The following is a 22848-nucleotide window of genomic DNA, read 5'->3' on the forward strand; positions in this document are numbered from 1 at the left end:
CAGCTTGGGAAGTTGTATTGGTTATGGAATCAATGAAGCTCTGGGCAAGGATTATACATATGTGTTAGTATGAAGATTGTATGGGGTAAGATTGAGCCTGACAAAAGGGAAAGTTCTGATAGAGAATGTGTGTGGGCAGGACTGAAAGAGAATTAGAGTACAAAAGTTTCTTGAAGAGTTTGAGTCTGTGCATTGCAGGTTTTTAGAGCTTGCCAGTGCACAAATAGGTAAATGAGAAAGAGATGGCATATTGGGAAGGCAGAGCTCTTGGGGTACACGAGATAAGAGCCTGTAGAAATATGTTCGGAAAGGGAATTCATTAGAAAACGATTTTCAAGGAAAAATGTTTACAAAATATACATTTGAGAGAGAAAATTAACTTCTTACTACCTTTTTTTTTTATCAAGATAAAGTCAGTCGGCAGTGAGTGACTTTAGGTTTAGGAAGAGGGAATAAGAGTGGTGAAAACAGGAAATGAGAAACTTAGTGGAAAAAGAAATTGCAAGACTGATTGGAAGGCTGCGCAGGAATACAGGAGGATAGATCAGGTCCTCAGGAAGAAGGTGAGAAAAAGAAAGAGGTCTCGTAACGAAAATTAGAAGAAAGGGGGTATAAGGACTTCAGCAGGAAAAATAACTTCCGAAAGAAAATAAATGCAGATAAGGTTAATGAGCAAATGGATCTCAGAATAAAAATGCAATTCAATAAAACGTGACTGAGCCATCGGCGCTGGAGCTGAGCGAACGTGCTGAGCAGACGTCCTCCAACTCCGAATGCAAATGCATCACTGCGCAGCCACGTGAAATTGGTCCGGCCCGTCAACACTCTGGTGATGCAGCGTCCTGTTGAAAAACTGGTTTTTCAACACATCCGTTCCACACTGCACGCATCATGATGCATAGTGTGTACGGGGCTTAACATGCTCCTCGGGCTGGTCAATGTAACAACCTCTGCAACATTATAACAGTAGACCTAATAAGCTCAAAAGTCATAACAACATTTTCAAAACAGGAATATGAATTACAACAAGTTTTCTTTTAATATTGAAGTTTTAGACTGTGTTCAAGCTGCCTGTTTGATGCAAAATGATTTATAGTTCTATAGAATCATCTAAGCCTTCTGAGATGTAATCTCTGTTAGTAAATAATTTAATTGTAGAGATTACCTGTTCTTTGAGGAATAAAAGATGATGATTTTAATTATATTGACAAGATGGTTACTAATCGAAATATCTATTAGTATTAATGTCAAGGCTTATGGAACACTTGTTTTTTGGCTGGCTTAAAGTATTATTTTCTTAAAAGTCTTTCTGCTCACTTTTGGTGTATATTTTATTCATTCATAAGGTAATTTGAAGTGCAAGAATGTGTGGAAAACTTGATACGCTTTCTGGCCAGAAATTGTTAATATAGAGATGTGAATACAGTGTAATGTATTTATAGTAAGTAAAGAAATCTAACACATCTAGGCCTAGGAACAAAATCTTGGCTCTAACAAAACAATTGCATAAGCGAATATTTGCTAGGAAGCCATAATTTTTGAAGTGATTAAGAAATATAACTTAAATAATTTAATTTTTATGAAAAGCCAAATATTCCTCTAACAAATATAGAAATGTTTTTAAGATAATTTCATTGTAGCTACTCATTGTAGACCTATTTTCCAGGTGGTTGCGCCGCCACTCTAATGGTTGCGTCACACATGCTCCACTCACCCGTTGATATCAGTGGAAGCATTCTAATTTTGTTTTTACGTATCTACATTTTTTCAGTGTTGAGGCGTAAAAACAATCAAATTGGACTATTTCAAATTTTATGGTTGCATTGGAAGCAATATTAATGTTATGACAAATTTTTTGGCCTTTTTTGTTTAACATTTCAACTGAACTTTGATGATGACTTTTTTTTTTTTTGTCAAACGCATCGGCAATAAGTGAACGTAAGTTTTGAAAAAGTTTCGTCACTGTTTTTCCGAAGTTTGGCTACATGTGATATTTTCTTACAGTTTTGAAATATATGACAGATTTCACCCTTATGAAACATGTTATGGCCTTACTGTATGAAATAATTGTGTTTTTGCATTGAAATAATTGATTAAAATGAAGCATGTTAGGTTGCCAGTTTGTGAATTTTGAACAAAATCCTATGCAATCATGTCGCATCACTTTAGAGCATAGCTGTACAAGAAATAAAAGCTACAATATCTTAAATATATAAATATATATGTATATATATATATATATATATATATATATATATATATATATATATATATATATATATATATATATATATATATATATATATATATATATATATATATATATATATATATATATATATATATAATATGGTTCTATTTTCGCTTCAAGAAAACAACATTTTAAGGAGTAACATGATAACAGAACACATAGTAGAATAACAGAACAACATTTTCCTGCTCAGTCAGTTTTGCCTATATATAAAACTGTGGACTAACAATATGTGCAATTTTACCACATCTACTGGCTATGCAGTTCCTCCTATATATATATACATATATATATATATATATATATATATATATATATATATATATATATATATATATATATATATACTGGCAAGTATGTATGTATGCAAGGGGTGTCTGAAATGTACTGGTCACAGTCATTTGTCTGTTTAAATGCAATGGTTACTTCTCAATTTCCGAGATGCTTTTGGATACGTTTTCTGCTTGAAACTTTGGAATGTAGTGAAAAACTTTCCCTTCCTGTCAGGATTGTGACTAGGTTTAGCAAGGCAACAGCCTGGTGATATGCTACCCCCACATTACCTTTTGATAACAGATGGCATAGTGCTGCAATGCTAAAAGCAAAAACACAAAACCAAATTATTCGTATCCAGACTAATACATCCATGGGACTGCCGCATAATAGAAATTTGCAGGTGTATTAAAAAAAACACTCGTCAGATCTAAAACGGCAACTTTGTAGGAGCAAATCCTCTACCTTGTCAATTTAACATAACTGTAAACACTAAATGTGCTTATAAACTGAAACCTTGATGCAAAAAACCAATGATCTCTCTTATTTTCTTGTATCTGTAACAAAATGTTCACTTTGTACACAAAAAAGCAATATGGTAGGTTTACTGTACAACAGTACACTACCATCTAATATGGGCACCACTTTGTTTTTCGTATTTTGTCTACACACAATAAAAATACACTTAAAAATTAAAAACAAAGCATACCTGGGTGTGGTTACCGAAATTGCGTGCATTGGCTGGACTTCTTGGAATTTGCAAGTCCTCCTCCTCCTCCCCCTCCTCCCCCTCCTCCAACACAACTATATCATCGAGGTTCTCTACCTCCTGTACATCCTTGAGGTTATGAAGTTGTGAAGTAATCATAAGAAACACTGAGGACCTATAGTCTCCTGGTCATGGAGAGTTGGCAGAGAGACATCAGATTCCTGATTGAATGAACCTGGCGCATCAATAAACTGCTGTATCCATTCCTTGTTGGAAAGCCCTTGTTGAATCTTGAGCCAAAACTGCCAGACTTCGGACGTCTTAAAGTCTGTAACCCTATTCTGACCTGCAAACTTCATTGCAACAGCCTTCAACTCAGCACTATGCATGTGCACACCAGCAGCCCTTCCCTGAAGGCACAAGATCAAGGTGACTGCTCAGTTCCCTCATGATGGGGTTTTACCATCATCTTCTAGGCCTGACTCCTCAACATCTTTTCTCAAAGTTGTAGCAGGCTTCTTAAGTTTGCCTTAGTAGCCTTGATGTCCTGCAGGGTAGACTGAACAATGCAATACTCCTTCATGATATGTGCCCTTGAGCAACCAGGCTCAATCGATGATTTCCAGCTTTTTAAGAAAGGTCAGCATCTTCCTAGTCCTCTTAGAAGGTGGTGTGGCCCTCAAAAATAAACAGCACCATACATAGCAATAGCAGCATCTATAATGCTGCAGGCAATGCAACAAAAGCAGCAAATACAGCGGAAAGCACCACATCACATGATATCACAGCACCTATCATATGCACAAATACCAAGAACTGATGAGGAACTGGACAGAGGAGAGAAGCGCATTTTGCTACAAAGTGCACTGAGGCAATAGCAGTCAAAAAAGCTCTCAAGAAGTCAAACGCTTGCCTACCCCCCCACTCCCATCCTGCTCAGTCTTCCCACCCCTAAAACTCTTTCCCGTGTCTACCACCCCCACAATAACTCTTTCTCAGCTTGCTTATGCCTGTGAGCAGTGTTTACAACTTTTCTTTCCACTCTCACAGCATTGGCAATAATCCAAGCAGTTTTTAATATTTATGAATTGTATATATGTTTTACATATATATTGTGGTGCTGGGGACTCCAGATAATGCCAAGGTCCATATATGGTGTAACTTGCTGACTGATGGACTACCGTGCACTTCAATAGCAAGATGTAGAAAATATAAAGATAAGATATTAAGAAAGATATATTCATATTCCCTGTGTATTTACACAGGGAATATGAATTCAGGAAAAATAAGATCCAAAAATACAAATACAGACAAAAGATCCTGGAGCCCATATCATACAAGTACTGAAAGCATGCAGATCAAAATAATGCATTTAAAGAAATATGATAAAAGAAAAGATGAAATAGATTTAAGTTGAATTGTATCTCTTCTGAAGAGCAGTTGCTACTATTTGCAACCAACCTACATTATGCAATTGAACTTAAAATTTTATTCTTATTATTGTTATTTGTAATATATGAACGATTAATTAAATAAAAAAAAAATTGTACTCATTGATGTACAGCGTTTGTATGGGTAAAATGACAACAAGGGATGACAGAGGTAACTCTGAGAATTATTAGTGTTTTCCAGGAGTTAAAAAGCCAGGGGTTTTCAGCAAAGGGGAAGGGGAAAAATAAACTGGCCCCCGAAAGATGCCATTTCACCATTAGAACTTAATTATTCTAAATCTGTGGAACAGGTGGACCGGGGACCTAAAAAGTAGTTTCTGAGACCAAGGAAAAAAAAGATGTCTAAATTTTGACCTATATCTTGCCCCATGACCTTGGAAAGCTGGTCAGGACAAGTATTAGTGGGAAAATAATCACCAACCCAAAGAGACTTACCTATCGGCTTATTTAATAGAGCAGTTGACATAGAGAAGTAAAATAATTCTATGTGTTATGGTTGTCTGGTCTGGTGTTGGAGCTGCTACTGGCCAAGCTCTAGGGCGAAGCAATGTCTAGAATGAGTTAATTTCTTATCTAAATCCTGAGATCAAAGGCCAAGTGTGCAAGGCTGCACCTCCCCTGATTCTTGTGTCAGCATACATCATTCAATTTCAGAGAAACAAAACTTATTTAACTATTTTGGGTCCTCAGTGCTCCAGAAACAACACACGTTTAATTTATTCACTTTCTCTCTTGGATGTGAGATCTGGGAGTTGTCCCCAGAGATGGATTTTCACATCCCTTTGGACTCTTCACTTCACACTGTTACATACTGGAAGGGGGGATAATTAGCACATACACTATAATCAATGGACACCAGATTGTGTAATAATAGTAGCTGGTTACACCAATGCAGGGTTTCACAATAATTATAATAAGGTTCCATACTTTACAATTATTCAATAGGAAAAAGAAAAGAAATGAATACACAAAAACAAAAATGAGAACAAACAAAAAATATAATACTCTAGACTAGTACCTAAATAAATCGCAATTGAAAACAGACGACCACTAGGAGGAAACCCCGGCGTGATTGGCATTTAAAATAACTGTATTTAGATACATGAATCTCCCATGGGAATAAACGTTAATCCAAAATGAATAAAGAGTAAAACGTAAAGAAGAAAGTAATTCTTTTACATCATACACAAACAGATATCCGCGTCAATACTTTTACATATATCTAACACAAACGCAAGAATGTGCAGCATTTAGAAAGTTACATGAGTATCTTCTGAAGGATTGTACTTTAATGCCGAAATTAAAACGGAATTCTATTATTATTTGTATATCATGGCCTGCCTTAGCCACCTCCGAGAGAAGGTTCGAAAGAAGCGGCTATGAGCCAGCACTTGGAAGCTTGTTATAGATATATAAATGTTCTGGTTGTCCAGAATATCAAAGCTATTGTAAGTATACATACTCTTTACTCAGGTACTCCCTTTATTCTATGTCATTAATCAATGAACAAAACACACTTCAACTTGGATACCATATATGACAAAGAACAGTCAATCACTGGGAGGCACTCCATCTCAAATTAATATATTGTAAAGGTCACCTTCCCTTTGGCTACTGATTATCTTAATATTCACCACATACTTTTCTAAATGAAAAATAAGTTACCTGGGGTTGATTTCTATTGTAGAATTTAGACGACAGCATAGATACGAGTAATTATTTACTGTTACTGTGAAATACACGTGACTTTCTTTTGTCCTCACCAGATATCAACTCTCTGCATCTAACTTATACAAAACATTTCTGAATCGCTGGGGATATATGATCTCTTAATTAAGGCAGAATGTGATGCAATAGCATCAAAATAATAAAGAAGAGATAAATGGACATTACTTTATAAACTTTCTTTGGAAATATTTCTAAAATTAAGCGGCTGATTTATTAATCACTTTTATGAACTCGGGTGGCGTTTTCCCTAACAGATGTTTCTGTGTACAATTCAATATGCCTTATAAATTTATTCTTCCCTCATTCAAACCAGTTGGTCCTTTGTGCGCCCCTTTCCCCCCACCTCGCCGCAGTTTCTTTCAGATTGGTACTTAACTTAGGCTCATGCAGCATCCAGCAGTATTATAGGCATGCAGAGGGAAGGAGTAGACTGGTCAGGAACATAAAGGATCTCATGAAAGAGAGAGAGGGTAGGGCGCTTCTTTTGGACTTGGGGATTTTCGTCCTTAGACTTCCCCATTTGCAGTGCTGATTGTGTACTGTAGGTACTGGATGAGTAAGAGGCACCATTTCGGTACCTACCAATTTATTTTCACAAATTACTGGCAGGACATAAACTTCTGTGAGTGGAAAAGTAGTACCTAACCTTAGAGCAAGAGAAACATAAACTACCAGTCAGGTGCTTTCTCACACCTGGAAAACAGTTGATAATTCTTTGTATAAAATAAGGAAGGTTCTCCATTACAGATGGTTCGATAGCTTGAAGAGCTTTACATCTAGAAATGGTTTTGGTTTTACACATGATCTACTATTACTTCTGAAAGTACATGAAAAAAATAGCTTCGGTCGATCATCTTGGGCTTGTGTTTTCTGGTAAAAGTTGGTGATATTGTTTTGGCATGCGGTTGCCCAGAGGGCCCAATTTCGGCCCTACAGTACTCCCCCCCCCCCGCAACAAAGTCGACTTATGGAGATGAATCTTTGTCTGGAATGTACTCTGGTTTTAGTCTGTCAATCGACACCCATGTAGTTTTTCCTTCTACTGACATCTGTTAGCACTTGTCTCTATGTTGTAGAATTTGGTGAGGGCTAGCTTAGGCAGGAAAAAGAGGGGCTGATATGTGTCTATTCTGATAAATGAGAAATTTGTCCAGCCCAATTCTTCCGGACGAATGCTTTTCTGGCTGGTTCGTAGGTTGTTTTTGCTGGCATGATTTGGTCCAACGCTCTATGGACGCCAGAGGGGGTCATTGGTTGTGTTGGAATTGTTAACGACTGTCCGTAGAGCGCTTCTGGTGGTGATGTGTTGAATGTTGAGTTGGGGGGAAGTCCTTAGTCCCAGTAAAATCCACGGCAACTCCTTTCTCCATCTTTCCTCTTGACACTTGGCGGTGAGCGCTGCTTTTAGGGAGTGGTGTAGGCTCTCGACCATACCATTTACTTTTGGGATGTAGGCTGCTGTGTGATTTACTTTTGTCTTAGACTGGTGGCGATGGAGTGCCAATGGGAGGACGTGAAGTTAGCTCCCTGGTCGCTAGTGATCACTAGCGGATCCAGAAAAATTTCATGGGGGACGCCACCAATTTTCATATTATATATATATATATATATATATATATATATATATATATATATATATATATATATATATATATATATATATATATATATATATATATATATATATATATATATATATATATATATATATATATATATATATATATATATATATATATATATATATACAGTATATATATTATCAAAGTATCCACTTCCGAAAGCACCCCCAAACCTCCAAACTGTGTTCCACCCCAAAATAACTTAATTTGGCACTACTCTCTAAATGAGGAGGGCGTGAGAAACTCAGTCCCTATGCAAATTTCTCTCCATGCTCCCCTTTTGGTGCATCTGTTTATCTTTTCTAAATACCTGGTGACTGCTTGAATGACCTCTTTTCAGATAAAAGGCGAATGGAGATGGAGCCTGCCGAAAATCCGCCAGAAAGGTTGAGTTCCCCATAAAAACTGGTGAACATGGGTTGCCAGAAGTCACCAGGACTTGGGAAAGATCCTAACATAGAAAACGAGGGCACGGCCGTCACACTTGCAACGACAGTGACCTCTGGGAGGAGCAAGAAAATAAGCCCCAGAGGTCATGTAAGGGAGAGAACTGCGGCGCTCGCTCTCAGAACACCCTGGTAGCAGACCCACACAACTCCACTTGCATAGCTCCTTTATTGAACTGTCCCGATCCATGTGGTCACCTCTCAGACCACGCAGTAGCATTACCTGTGCATTTTCCCATTAAAATCACCCCTCCAGAACTGGTGAAATTCGACGAGGTCCCTCCATTGCTCTGTTATAAGGTAACATCCTGACTAGAGGTTTTTTCAACGGTCACATATCTTTAATCTCCAACTGCACTTCCATTTTCTTTTCTGAATTACGAGTTATCACAAAGACCTGACTCAATTAGATCAGTATGGATTTTAATGCAAGTATATCGTACCAGAATAGAGTTATCTTGGCATCTTCCATGCATCCCTCGGTTCGCCCGGGATCGTTATAATTGTCCTTGTGTAACTGCTGGCATTATCAAATTGCAGACGGTACTTTGGCTGTGGGACCATCAACTTGGCTTGTGCTTCTTGCAGTGGAAAGGCCACTGCAATCAATTCTTCAGTATCCCTATCAAAAGGATTAATCATAGACTATTCAATTTTAACCAATAATAAGATAACTAACCACGTGGCGCCCATGTTGGGTCTTCCTATCTTTCCCCAGTCTTCTGATTGACGTGTTTAATTGCCGAACTGGTCCATGTCCCATCTGAGGCTGAGGGCATCTATCATTTCTCATATGTGGAGACTTTACTACACCCACAAGTGTTGCATCGTCGGAATACTGAACATTCTAGTTTTCCAGGCCAACAACCATATCACTTTATACAATAAAAATAACAGTGGACCAAGAACCCTGCCCTGTGGAACTCCAGACTCAATAGGTCTTGGTTCACTAAAGATCCCATCCACACCAACTTGCTGCTGCCTACCTGTAAGGAAATCTTGAAGTAATCTTAAAACATATCCACCCACTACAAGATTCTGTGATTTACTAAATCGAAAGCAGCACTAAAATCTATTTGAATTACTCTGCAATCAAAACCCTTTTCAAGATTCCCTTGCAAATGGCATGTCAAGTCTAAAAGAGCATCGCAGGTACCTAACTGCTTCCTGTATGCGTATTGACTATCGGCTAACAATCCTTTAGATTCTATATACTTATATAGTGGCTTAAAAATAGGTTTTTAAGCAACTTTGGAGAGCACAGGGAGAATAGAGATTGACCTGCAGTTACTGCAGTCAGCAGATATACCACTCTTTGGAACAGGCACTGTATTACTAAGCTTGCGCTCATCCACAAAGATACTATGTCGACATAAAAATCTATAGAATCTAGTAATCTTGGGAGACAACACAAAACTTTTTTAAAAAACAAAGGGAAGAAACCATCAGAATCTCTACCCCAGCTATGAAGATTATCTTAACATCCCCGGAGTGAAATGCAAATTTTCGAAGAATAGGTTCAGGATGACAAGTATCAGGGAGAGGGACATCCTCAGCTGATTGCTTAGCTTCAAAAGCTCGATGAAGCAGTTCAGCCTTTTCCACAGGACCAGTAACCAATCTACCATCATCTTTTACTTGTGGTGGAATGGAAGAAGAGCCTGACCCAAAGATAGATGATGCCAATTTGGTCCATCACAGATGATGCTGAGCAATTCCTTCAAATTTCCTCTTCAAGGAACTATTGTAATTTCTCTCGGCTGCATGGTAAGTTCTATTTGCAGCAAAGCGAGACTCAACAAAAATGGTGCAATTTTCATTTGAATGTTTTTGTCTACATACATTGAATCTGGTCTGTTTTTCATGGTAGGCTCATCTACATGTATCATCAAGCCATGGCTGGTCATTCATCCTAAATTTGATGACGTTTCTAGGGACATATCTTATTAAAATAGCTATCAGAATTTCATTTAGCTTCTTCTTGGGATCAGGATGTAATATAGCTACTAAAATATTAAGTGACTGACAAGCTTCAATAATGCGATCCCAATTGGCTCTGGATTTTAGCCAGACCACTTTTACAATGGCGGAATTAGGAATATACTGATTGACAAATATGTCCATCTCAATGGTGCAATGATCAGAAGTGCCTATACATTCACAGACCTTGGACTTGACAACTGCTGGAACATCTGTGAATATGAGGCCTAATCTATTGCCAGAAATGTGCGTGGGTTCCTCAGTTAGCTGGACAAAATCGGAGGATACACAGAACTCCAGAGCAGACTGGCCATGCTGATCTGTGGAACTTGAATTTAGCCACTAACTGTGCTTTGCATTAGTCTCCACAAATAACGAAGGAAGCTTTCGAATCCAAAATACAGTCATATTTAGAACTGCTGATATTTGGATCACGGTAAATAGCAAATACGAAAACATTGTAGAACTTACTGAAAATTTGAAAGCAAAGGAATTCATAACAACTACACTCCAAATTCTTCTGACGATAAATAGGTCGTCCAGATTTAGTGTATACAGCCATACCTTGCGCATGTGGGATGTTGCGACGATAAATAGATTCACGGCAAACCCTGGGATTAAAAACTCAACCTTTGACTTGTTACTACTTACAAGAGTCCCAGATAAAAACATCAAATCATAGTTAAGGGCACAACTCTGGAGATCAAGAAAATTTGACCTTAAGCCCCGAATATTTGAGTAAAGTACTTTGCAATATTTCTTACTGTAATGAGTAACAGGCCCAGGGTTCAGCTCAATGTCTCCCAAAAGAATTAAAATTAGAAACATAAAATCGGTATCAAAACTAATAAATAGACTCATAACAGTAACATTGTAAAAATAAACAGAATTAACAATAATACCAACAACAACAACAACAGTATTTACATTATTCACAAAAATTATGCTGAGAGTATAAATAAACGTCACCTTACACCATTGAAAAAAACATTGGAAGCAAGTGGTCGAAAGGTGGGGTTGGCACACCTTCTAAGGCAAAAGAAATCCGCCAGGTTTGCCACAACAGCTGGGGAGGACAGTCAGGAAGGATTTAGAAATAAAACACTCAGAAGGAAAAGATTAGGTAAAGACGGAAGCACTTTCCTGATAATCCACCAAGCAACTTTTGCTTTCTCATCAGCCTGTCTTACATTTTCCGAAAAAAAACAGGAAAATGAACGAAAAAGAGATAAATGCCTGATTGTACCCTCAGGCAAGGGAACTCAAACCCAAGACCATGAAAGGCCACAGTACAATGGCTAGTCCAAGGTTGGAGAACAAGGTTGTATTCAGAGTAGCCTTCCCTTAGAAAGGTTGTTGCCTACCAAGGCTAAAGAGTCCCTTCTACCCACTGGTTTGATTTCGGAGTGTCCTTCTCCTAAAAGAGTTGCTTGCTAAGGCTAAAGAGTCTCTTCTATACTAACTCGTGTTGGCAAGGACGTCACACCCTGAGGTTAAGTTAAGTATGCCTTAGTTTTACCAGACCACTGAGCTGATTAACAGCTCTCCTAAAGAGGGCTGGCCCGAAGGATTAGACTTATTTTACGTGGCTAAGAACCAATTGGTTACTTAGCAACGGGACCTACAGCTTATTGTGGAATCCGAACCACATTATAGCGAGAAATGAATTTCTATCACCAGAAATAAATTCCTCTAACTCTTCATCAGCAGGTCGGGGGAATTGAACTCCGGCCCATCGAGTGACAGTCTGAAGCTCAACCGACTCAGCCAACGAAGAGCTTCCACACCCTGAGGTGAATGTTGCTAAGAAAAGCCACATTAACCCATTACCCAAAGGTGTGTGTCTGTATATAATTTTATATATATATATATATATATATATATATATATGTATATATATATATATATATATATATATATATATATATATATATATATATATATATATATATATATATATATATATATATATATATATATATATATATATATATATATATATATATATATATATATATATATATATATATATATATATATATATATATATATATATATATATATATATATATATATATATATATATATATATATATATATATATATATATATATATATATATATATATATATATATATATATATATATATATATATATATATATATATATATATATATATATATATATATATATATATATATATATATAAATATATATATATATATATATATATATATATATATATATATATATATATATATATATATATATATATATATATATATATATATATATATATATATATATATATATATATATATATATATATATATATATATATATATATGTGTGTGTGTGTGTGTGTGTGTGTGTGTGTGTGTGGTTATTTTGGAAGTAATGACATAAGTTGTAATATCAGAATCTCCTGTCGGTATGCTCTTTGATCACCGTAAACAGACGCGTTCCAGGTAGGAAAAAGATCCTCTCCCAACATGACTGTTTCAGCGCAACGGAACGTGTTATTTGCTGGTTACTTTTTCTGCGCGCAGTGGACGCCAGAAATCTTTCGAATCATATTATATTTCTCCTGTAAGAACACGCGTACACGAAGCTTAATTACAGCTGGAGGGAGCGACAAACAATGGACGTGCCTCTACTTCCAAGGGAACACATACATCGCTTCTGAACAGTTTCGACTGATGTCCTCTGCACGCTGAGGACATCAGCGTTACGGCAGTTGCCAAATAGCGAGAAATAATGATGATGGAAGGAAAAGGAATAACAAATTTTGTTCATGGCTTATAAGTTAACCAGTATCACATAAAGAGTCTTTATGTCTGCCTGCTCGTTTATCTGCCACTATCTTTTTCAGCATACGAAGATGGGTGAAGAACGCTACTTGCTGACAGTCATCCTCTTAGTCAAGGGACCCAGCCAAGTCAAATCTCGCAACTATCCCAAAAAGCTTTTGGCATGAAGTCAGACATTATACACAGACCTGAGAGCGACAAAACTTTCCCGACCTTCATCAAGTATGAGACTGGTTTTAACCTGAATTCTTTCTGGCCGCCGCCATGTTTTGTTTCCCAGGTAAAAAATAAAAATTCCTCTTGCGGTCCTGAGCTTCTCTTTTCTTTTCTCCAAGAAAAGACGAGGATATTATAACAGTTTTTGAAGATCCTGCAAAATGTTAATATGCATGTCTGGAACGCAAACATGCGAACAAAATCAACGAGATCAAGCTCAAATTCCTTGCAAATAAGCAAACCATTGCTTGTTTGCAAGTCCCAGACTTGAATTAGAAATATATGCTAAGAGGTCCGACATAGACAGAGTTGGTATGTGAATAAATTGTAATATTGTGCATTAAGCTTGATGTAAAGAAATTCCATTTGCACATAAATCCGATGGCAGTCATTTTATTTTCATCAGTAATGTGTCCGATAGAACGCGAATTAAACAAAATTTTTCTTTACCAAGAGTCAGTTCTACAGCAGTTCTCAAAAAGCGATGATTCATAAATTACAAATCAAATGGTTTCGATGAACACTAAAAAACTCAGATGTCAACTCAGGCCCATCAATTTTTCAAGAGGGCTATTTCTATAAAACGGTGAAACCTGCAACATGGAATCCAACTTGACATGTAATAATATAGTTGCAAGAGGCATTGCAGTGCCCTCTTCACAAAATTTGCATCTTAAATTTGCAGACAATAATACATCACAGTAATAATATTTCTAATTATGTATCATAAACCAAAAATTATAAGGATTATTAAAAAAAATTCCAGTAAAAACCGCGAAGAAACAAAAGAAAGAAAATCCTCGTCCTTTGATCAGCGGGGGGATCATATCCAGTAAAACCTACCTTTTCTATGCAATGCATAATGAATGCGTCATCCCAGCTCAGCTCTTATCGCTTTGTAAGGAAACAGTCATTTCTATACCTAACTATTTGTCGTACAAATTGAGTCATTATCCTTCTTTTTCTTTCAGTGGGGGTGAGGGGTGGGGTGAGGACGAGGGATAATAATGGCAGATAAAATATCCACACTGTTTCATATTTCTCTACATATATAATTCGTCGTCCTGAGAAGAGTCCCCACCGTTCTTTTTTCCTTCTATTTTCTGAGGAGGTGGTCAACCAAATAAATATTTCCAGGGACTGCTTTGTCTTTGCCTCCACTAGAGTAAGACGTCAATGAAATTCTCACCTGGAATCTGTAGAGCGAGGAGTCGTCCTTGACGATGAGCGAGCGGGACTCTCCCACCGGGAAGAAGTAGCCGTACTGGCAGAGCAGGTTCGCCAGGTGGATGGCCTCGGCTGCAAAGAACAAACAACGCATTAGCATTAGCAACCCTCTGATGCCCATTTCCATCTCGGCGACACGCTGCATGTACACACACTTATACATACTTAGTATACTTACACTCATGAGTGATAGTGCCAACAGATAGAAATAAAATGAACCTATTATCATGACGACTACAATTATGATCAGCAAGCTGCAGCCCTAGTTGGCAAAGCAGGATGCAGCAAGTCCGAGGGATTCAGCCGAGAAAATGGAAGTTAAGAATAGATGATATAAGATAAATAAATCAAATGATAAGCACGGGAGCGTCTATGTGACTGAAAATAACAGCCTCATCAGTAGATCTCAAATTCTTACTTTGGCACCTGGAATTCAGCTATTCGGATGAACTTGGTTACCCTAGCTACCTTTGGTTACATACGTAACGTGACTTAGATTTACTGTTTTGTAGTTGCCTTCCATCAGGAAAAACATTGAAGAACAAATGACCAAAGGAAACATCGAAAGAATTGACGTCAAATGTTTCATTGTTACTGAGCAGACCTGAACGTCGTGAACTGCATCCCACTCTGCCGTCCAGCCGGTTTCAAATAGGACACCGGAGATGCTCAAGAACGAATCTGAATGCTCTCTAGTCTAGTCTGACTCTCTGTCTGTCTGTTTTATCTACCATAAAGCATAATAAATGGCCAAGGCAAAACCTGAGCGCTTCATTCTCACTGGCCCACCTCAAGAAATTGATTCGACATCAAAAATTTTGGGCGTGAAACGATTTAGATGATGCGAACAATGAATGTCACAACGCACTTTCGCAAACTTGATATCAGAACAATGAGCAAATTTTTAATAAAAACTCTGTTAATGCTATGCCCACGAATAACATTTATTCATTAAGAGAATCTAAGGATTTATACTCAAAGCACTGAAATATGGAGTGCCTCCCCTAAGAGCAGGTTTATTTGGAACCCTTTCTAGTGTCTGTTACACAACATGAAAGATAACAATGAATTCTACCGAGAGCAGGAAGGTGTGATTCAGAAGTTATACCCTGCAGATTACAGCTGTCAGGAGCCAATTTTGATAAGGAATTAATCTTTTTCCCAGGAGAGAATAGCCATTCATTGAAACTCGTTTTTCTTCTAGTTTTATCGTCCAATGACACCACTCATTTCTTTGTCCTAGTTCTCTGTCTCCCTTTCTTTATTCATTTGGCTCCTTCAGCTTCCTTTTCACTCTTGCGTCATCAAGCATGGGGCTAATGAAAAGAAATGGAAAGAAGCCAGCTGCTTCTATCTGCATTCATTTCAAAGACAGTAAGACAAAGTGACTGACCCCTCACACGGTGCTGTATAGGACAGTGCAATAACGTGTATCAAAATGTTATTCATGTCTCCACTTCCGAAACTGTTTCCAGTGGGTTTAGATGCTCCTCCACACATTATTCTTAACTCGCGTGATTAGTGAACGTGGGACTGAAGCCGTCGCGGTTCCAAGCCATCCGCCAGACTTCGACGAGAAGGCTTTGGGGCATGATAAGGAATTCATTTGTCTGAGTAACTCTCGGGTCATTCCTGAGAAGAACGATACAGCTGGACATACGCAAAGGAGAGAGAGAGAGAGAGAGAGAGAGAGAGAGAGAGAGAGAGAGAGAGAGAGAGACACAAAAGCAAAATACGTGTGCAAATATCAACAAATAGGGCCACAAATGATGCGAAAATTGAAACCAGACCATTTGACTGACTTATATGTTAGAACATGAATTGAGTATAATCTTACAATATTCACAAAACATATCAGAATATACATATATATATATATATATATATATATATATATATATATATATATATATATATATATATATATATATATATATATATATATATATATATATATATATATATATATATATATATATATATATATATATATATATATATATATATATATATATTATGCATATATATTTGAAAAAGCTGACAGGTCACATGTATGTTATGAATTACAATACACAATGGATGTTGAATTAACAAGTGGAGAGGAAAACTCCCAAAATCTTGGAGAGAATGTTTAGCTATCACCTGACGCATTTCCTCGTTAAGCAAAATGATGGCGTTAGGATTTTTGAGGCGTGGGATCGTGTGAGGTGATGGAGTATGTGCGTTCGCCGTAAGTGTCAAGGTTCCGGTGGGGAACGTGCGTTTGTGTGTGTCTTTTTGGCAGAGTCCCAAGGTGTGAAGGGATTAGGCTGGGAGAAGGGAATCATTGGAAGACCAACATTGAACCTTTTTAAAAGTCTTGAAGTAAAGAGAGACGTGTTTTGTGTTTTATTAGTCAAGACTATGAATATTGCTGTTTGGAGGTAAGAATCATATTCATTTCCCAAACTGTAGATTGTTTTTCTCCATTTCTATAATATGTACTTTGTCTAAGCAATTATGGTTGAATAGCTTGGGGGAAATTCCCATATCTGTATTTTTTTTATACTTTGAGAATTAATGAAGAATTTGTTTGACTTCTTCAGATGTTTCGTTGAGTAAGAGGTCGGAAATGTACTCTTTGGAAATGTACTAGCCTTTGATTTATTTTTGACCTGTGCAAGTTACCGAATATGACTATATTTGTAAATGGTCTTTGGGAAATTTTTATTATGACCTTTTAATCCATTGCTTGTGTCTTGCAATCAAGTTATGTTAGATTTTGTCAAAAATTTTAATCCATTTCTTGCAATCTAGTTATGTTAGATTTTGGGTTTTGTCAAATAAATTATGTTGGGGGAAAGCTTGCTTTGCTGTAGTCCTGAGAGAGAGAGAGAGAGAGAGAGAGAGAGAGAGAGAGAGAGAGAGAGAGAGAGAGAGAGAGAGAGGATGCAGAGTGAATGGCTTCTGAGGTGGTATCAGCAGTTTTTTCTCACGGCCGCTACCAAGGCTACCAATAGAGGGGACGTCTCGACTTTGTGGTAATATGTAAGTACTAAAGTTACTTCATTACTGGGTTACATGCATACACACACACACACACACACACACACACACACACACACACACACATATATATATATATATATATATATATATATATATATATATATATATATATATATACTATATATATATATAAATTTATATATGAGATAGAGGACTGTAGATATTTTTATAACCATGTTAATCAATTACATTTTATAAATACCTTTCATGTGGAGGCAATCCCCAAAGCATATTTTATAACCAGTGTAATAAAGTTTAAATCTTATTTAGAGGTCGATTTCTCATGTCAAATATATATATATATATATATATATATATATATATATATATATATATATATATATATATATATATATATATATATATATATATATATATATATATATATATATATATATTTGACATGAGGAAATCGACCTCTAGGTAAGATTTAAATTTTATTAATATATATATATATATATATATATATATATATATATATATATATATATATATATATATATATATATATATATATTTGAGAGAAATCGACCTCTAGGTAAGATTTAAACTTTATTACACTGGTTATAAAATATGCTTTGGGGATTGCCTCCACATGAAAGGTATTTATAAAATGTAATTGATTAACATTGCTATAAAAACATCTACGGTCCTCTATCTCACATGAAATATGGTTTCCGAGTAGTTCCGTCTAAAAAGGTGATAAATGCTAAATTGACTTTTCCTCGCGAGAGCATCTCACTTCCAGCGTCAGTGAACTTTGACACGACCCTCTAGTGTCAAAGCTTGAGGGTTAACACAAATGAGAGCGCACCGCCAACTCTCCCTTAGTCAACATGAACGTAATGCAGACGTGTTGACAGCAATGAAATAAAAGTGAAAAAAAGATGAAAAGTAAAACATTTTTGTTCTTTAATCCGTGAAAACATAAACCTCTGAAATCAGCCTTGATATGAGTCTTATAATAGAGCAAAAATAGGTCAGGAAAATGACTGAATAACGTCCGAGGGGGCATGTGGCGTTCGAAACCAGTGAAGCTCTTGAAAGACTGAGCGTGAGACCCAATACTTGTTCTTAATGCACAATGGAAAAAGAGAAATGTGAAAAAGAGATAAGAACCACAAAACGCTGAAGAGAAAAAAAAATGAATGTGAATGTTTTTTGTGCTTCTTCTAGTCTAGGGGCGAGGCATATTTTAACAAACATGTTCTCTTACCCAAAGATTTTGCATAACATACTAAGACGTTTATATGTATTCGACTGGAGGACCCTTGTTTTGAGGTTTTTGACTGTGACCCACAAGACTTAGTCAAGAGCTCATAATGGCAAGTGTAAATTCAGTCACAGGCAAAACGAAGACCTACTGGAGCAAATGATGTCTTTGCCAGAAAGACAAGAAAAATGAAGGTCTAACTTCACCCTTGGCCTCTGTACATCATAATCCTGAACATGATGGGTATGTAATGACTTCAACCAATGTGCCACTGTTCCAGGAGATTGGTGAAATGCCACTCAACTTTGACCCAGCAAGGCTATATGAAGAGCTGTAAGGTAATGCTTAATATTGCAAAACTTGATCGTGCGAGAAAGCAAAGATCTACAGTTGAAGGTAGTGAACCACAGGAAACGCATGCTAAACAACGTCGAATGAGTCATGACAATGAAGCATGCATTTTTTGTGAAAATATGGCACCTGTATCAGATCTTCGACAAGTAATGACCATGAATCTCAACAGGAGACTACATGAGTGCACTCACACACTTAATGATGGTAAATTATTGGCAAATCTAGTTGCAGGTGATGCAATTGCACAAGAGCTGAAATACCATCTTGTATGTCTCACTGACCTTTACAATAGGGAAAGGTCCCATCTTAGAAATCTTGAGAAAGAACAATGTCACAGTGAAGAACCAGATGTATATCCACTGGTTCTATCAGAGCTGGTTAATTATATCATTGAAACCAGCTTGAGTTTGGGTGGTCCTGCTATATTTCCTCTTGCAGATATATCCCAGTAGTGCCTGGAACAATTGGGCATTGCCTCACCCACTGTAAAGACAACAAGATTAAAGGACAATTTGTTAGCAGAAATCCCTGAATTAGAAGCACACAAGAAAGGAAGAAGTGTGCCACTTGCCTGGCAGAAAAATGTAGCTTTAGCCCTATCTCAGGCATCTGACTACTCAGATACACTTGTGATTGCTAAAGCAGCAAAGATACTGAGGAAGCATATTCTGGATCATCTGCTCCAGTTCACTAGTATGGTCGAACGTGGAGCAGACGTAAGGTCACAGCTAAGGTTTGGCTCATCAAAGTCATCTGTTTCTCAAAACAGAAGGAAGGAGCAACTGTACATCGACACTCAAAGGATAGGGAAACTCCTTTTCCAGTGTTCATGAGCATGGCTAGCTATGTCAAAACCAGGAAGAGAAACTTGGTAGAAATGCTTCATGATCATGGCATGACAGGGTGCTGGAGATATCAGCCCGACTGGGAGATGCTACTGTCACCAAGTATGTGGAAGAGGTGTAGTCTGTCCACCTGTCTTGAGAAAGGGGTTGTTTACCACTGTGGTCATGGACAACATCAGTCACAACCCTTCAGCAACTACGGCTATTACCTCTTTTCATGGGACCAGCATTTTGGTATTCCAGCACCCTGCCAAAGACAATCTGGGGGAAGAGCGTCAGCCACTACAGTTTGGGCCAGAGAGGGTAAAGTACCTGAGCTATCCGACTCCTTCACAAATATCCCCCCTACTTCCTTCCAGTCCAAAAACCCAACACCACCAAGTGGTGCAGTGTCAAAGCCATGCACAGCTATGTATAGCTACAAATGTGAGATGTAATCATAATGTGAGGTGTAACTATAATGTTGCAAATGATGCTTCAGCTACATCTGAATAAGAATTTCGTCACACTAAAGGGTGACACTATGCATCTTTAAAATCTTGCGTTCATTTCAGGCTTAAAAAAAGACATTGAGACTGCTCGAACATAGATAAGGTACTTTGTTATCATACTCCATTATAATCTTGTGCTTGTATACTTTTCAGTAGCATTATGGGGTCCCTTTCCAAGATGTAATATTGATAATAGCCCAATAGAAATGCTAGAAACAGATTTGGATGTAAATAACATATTGGCTCAACAATGATCAAATCCCTTCTATTAAATTTACACTTGAGTTAGAGAAAGTTAGAGAAAGATGATTGTTTATCTTTTTTTGGACATATTAAAAGGGAACCTTTTAAATGTAAATTTAGTATTTATAGGAAAAAGACAAATAATTTGACATATGTACACTATTATTCAGAACATCATATAAATATCAAAATGTCAGTTTTTTCATCAATGTTCCTTTGAGCCTTGCGAATAGTCAGTCCTGAATTTTTATATCAAGAATTCCAAAACATCAGAAAAATAAAACTATTAAGACCTTTTACGGAAAATCGGAAAGAGCAAAGATGTGTCTTCAAACACCCTTTGTTTGCCACATTTTATTGGATTTAAAACTGTAAAAGCTTTTTAAAAATTGTTTAATACAAATGTATTCTTCACATATAATAATATAAAACACATGCTTATAAAAAATAGCCCCGAAAAGATAGCAATATATCATAAAAAATTCCATGCATGGATTGTGATTTATTTTACTTAGGTCCAACCAGTAAAGAACTGAACACCAGATTAAAACAACACAAATACTCAGTAAGAACAAGTCAGACTGATAATGCTCTATTTTTACATATAAGTGAAAAGTCCCACAGAATACATTGGATGCAAAACTAAATATTGTCATGTTGTAATGGAACTTTTCCAGTAACTTGTTAGAATCTGTTTTGATTCAGTTGACTTGGCAGATTAATTTTAATGTAATTCAAGGATTATTTTCTTTTGACCATGTAATAAAACATATGTTCCAGAAAGAATTGAAAGATAGAATAAAGAGGATCACCAATAAGTAGATTTCGATGTTAATTCGTTGACAATTCTGTGACCTCCCAACCTTTTTGTGTTCCCTTAGGACTTATACCCACCATATATATAGGCCCTTGTCTCTGTATATCTTTAGTTGCTGTGACCGCGTCTTGGTAAAAAGACGAAAGTACTTAGCATCTCCAGTGTTTCAAATTTTCTTCGTGGCTGTAACTTTTTTGTGTAAGCATCATGTTTTTACTTTTTCGTGAATCAAAATTGAACTTGTGTGTGTGTGTGTGTATATATATATATATATATATATATATATATATATATATATATATATATATATATATATATATATATATATATATATATATATATATATATATATATATATATGATTATTATCACTTTTGTACGTGATTCATTTATCACACATTACCACAGGTGAAAAATAAAGAAGGGTGTAGGTCTGACCGGTTTCGACTTTATTTCCAAGCTATTGACGAAGGCTTGGAAATAAAGTCGAAACCGGTCAGACCTACACCCTGTTTTATTTTTCACCTTGGTAATGTGTGATATATTATAGAAGGCTATATATATATATAAGTATATATATATATATATATAGGACCTACATATATATATATTTATATTTTATATATATATATATATGTATATTAATATATATATATATATATATATATATATATATATATATATATATATATATATATATATATATATATATATATATATATATATATATATATATATATATATATATATATTGTGTTAGAACAGTGAGGATGTGTTTATTTCAGCTTAAATGTATTTGAGTTCGACAAATATACAGATGTATGAGCTGAAATAAATTGATATCTTTCTACTTGGCATCGTAGATTAACTTCACTCTAACCTAGTGTGTGTGTGTCTTTGATTCCACCTCAGATGTCCCAGTCTAAGGTGGGCTTGTATTTATAAGCCTATCCAAAACGTGAGAAAATCTATTTTTACATATACAGTAATAATAATAATAATAATAATAATAATAATAATAATAATAATAATAATTTGGCAGCAGACCCTCTTTTAAACAGGTTCTATTGAATATTATTGCTGCTTCAGCTGCATTTATTTTGTAGAAGACTTTTTCTATTTT

The 22848-nt window shown here is 36.2% G+C and overlaps 1 protein-coding gene across 31 annotated transcripts in view; it reads right to left on the bottom strand.

Annotated features, from left to right (window-relative positions):
• The window catches only part of LOC136836319 (regulator of G-protein signaling 9), a 1320722-nt gene that overhangs the window by 289301 nt on the left and 1008573 nt on the right, over positions 1-22848 (bottom strand). For all 31 annotated transcript variants that reach the window (XM_067100474.1, XM_067100467.1, XM_067100472.1 and 28 more), the window contains one exon: positions 14677-14786. In XM_067100474.1, coding sequence (XP_066956575.1) covers positions 14677-14786 — 110 coding nt within the window. The remainder of the gene's footprint in view (positions 1-14676; positions 14787-22848) is intronic.

This window comes from Macrobrachium rosenbergii, chromosome 56 (genome assembly GCF_040412425.1).
Source record: "Macrobrachium rosenbergii isolate ZJJX-2024 chromosome 56, ASM4041242v1, whole genome shotgun sequence".
NCBI classification, from domain to species: Eukaryota; Metazoa; Arthropoda; class Malacostraca; order Decapoda; family Palaemonidae; genus Macrobrachium; species Macrobrachium rosenbergii.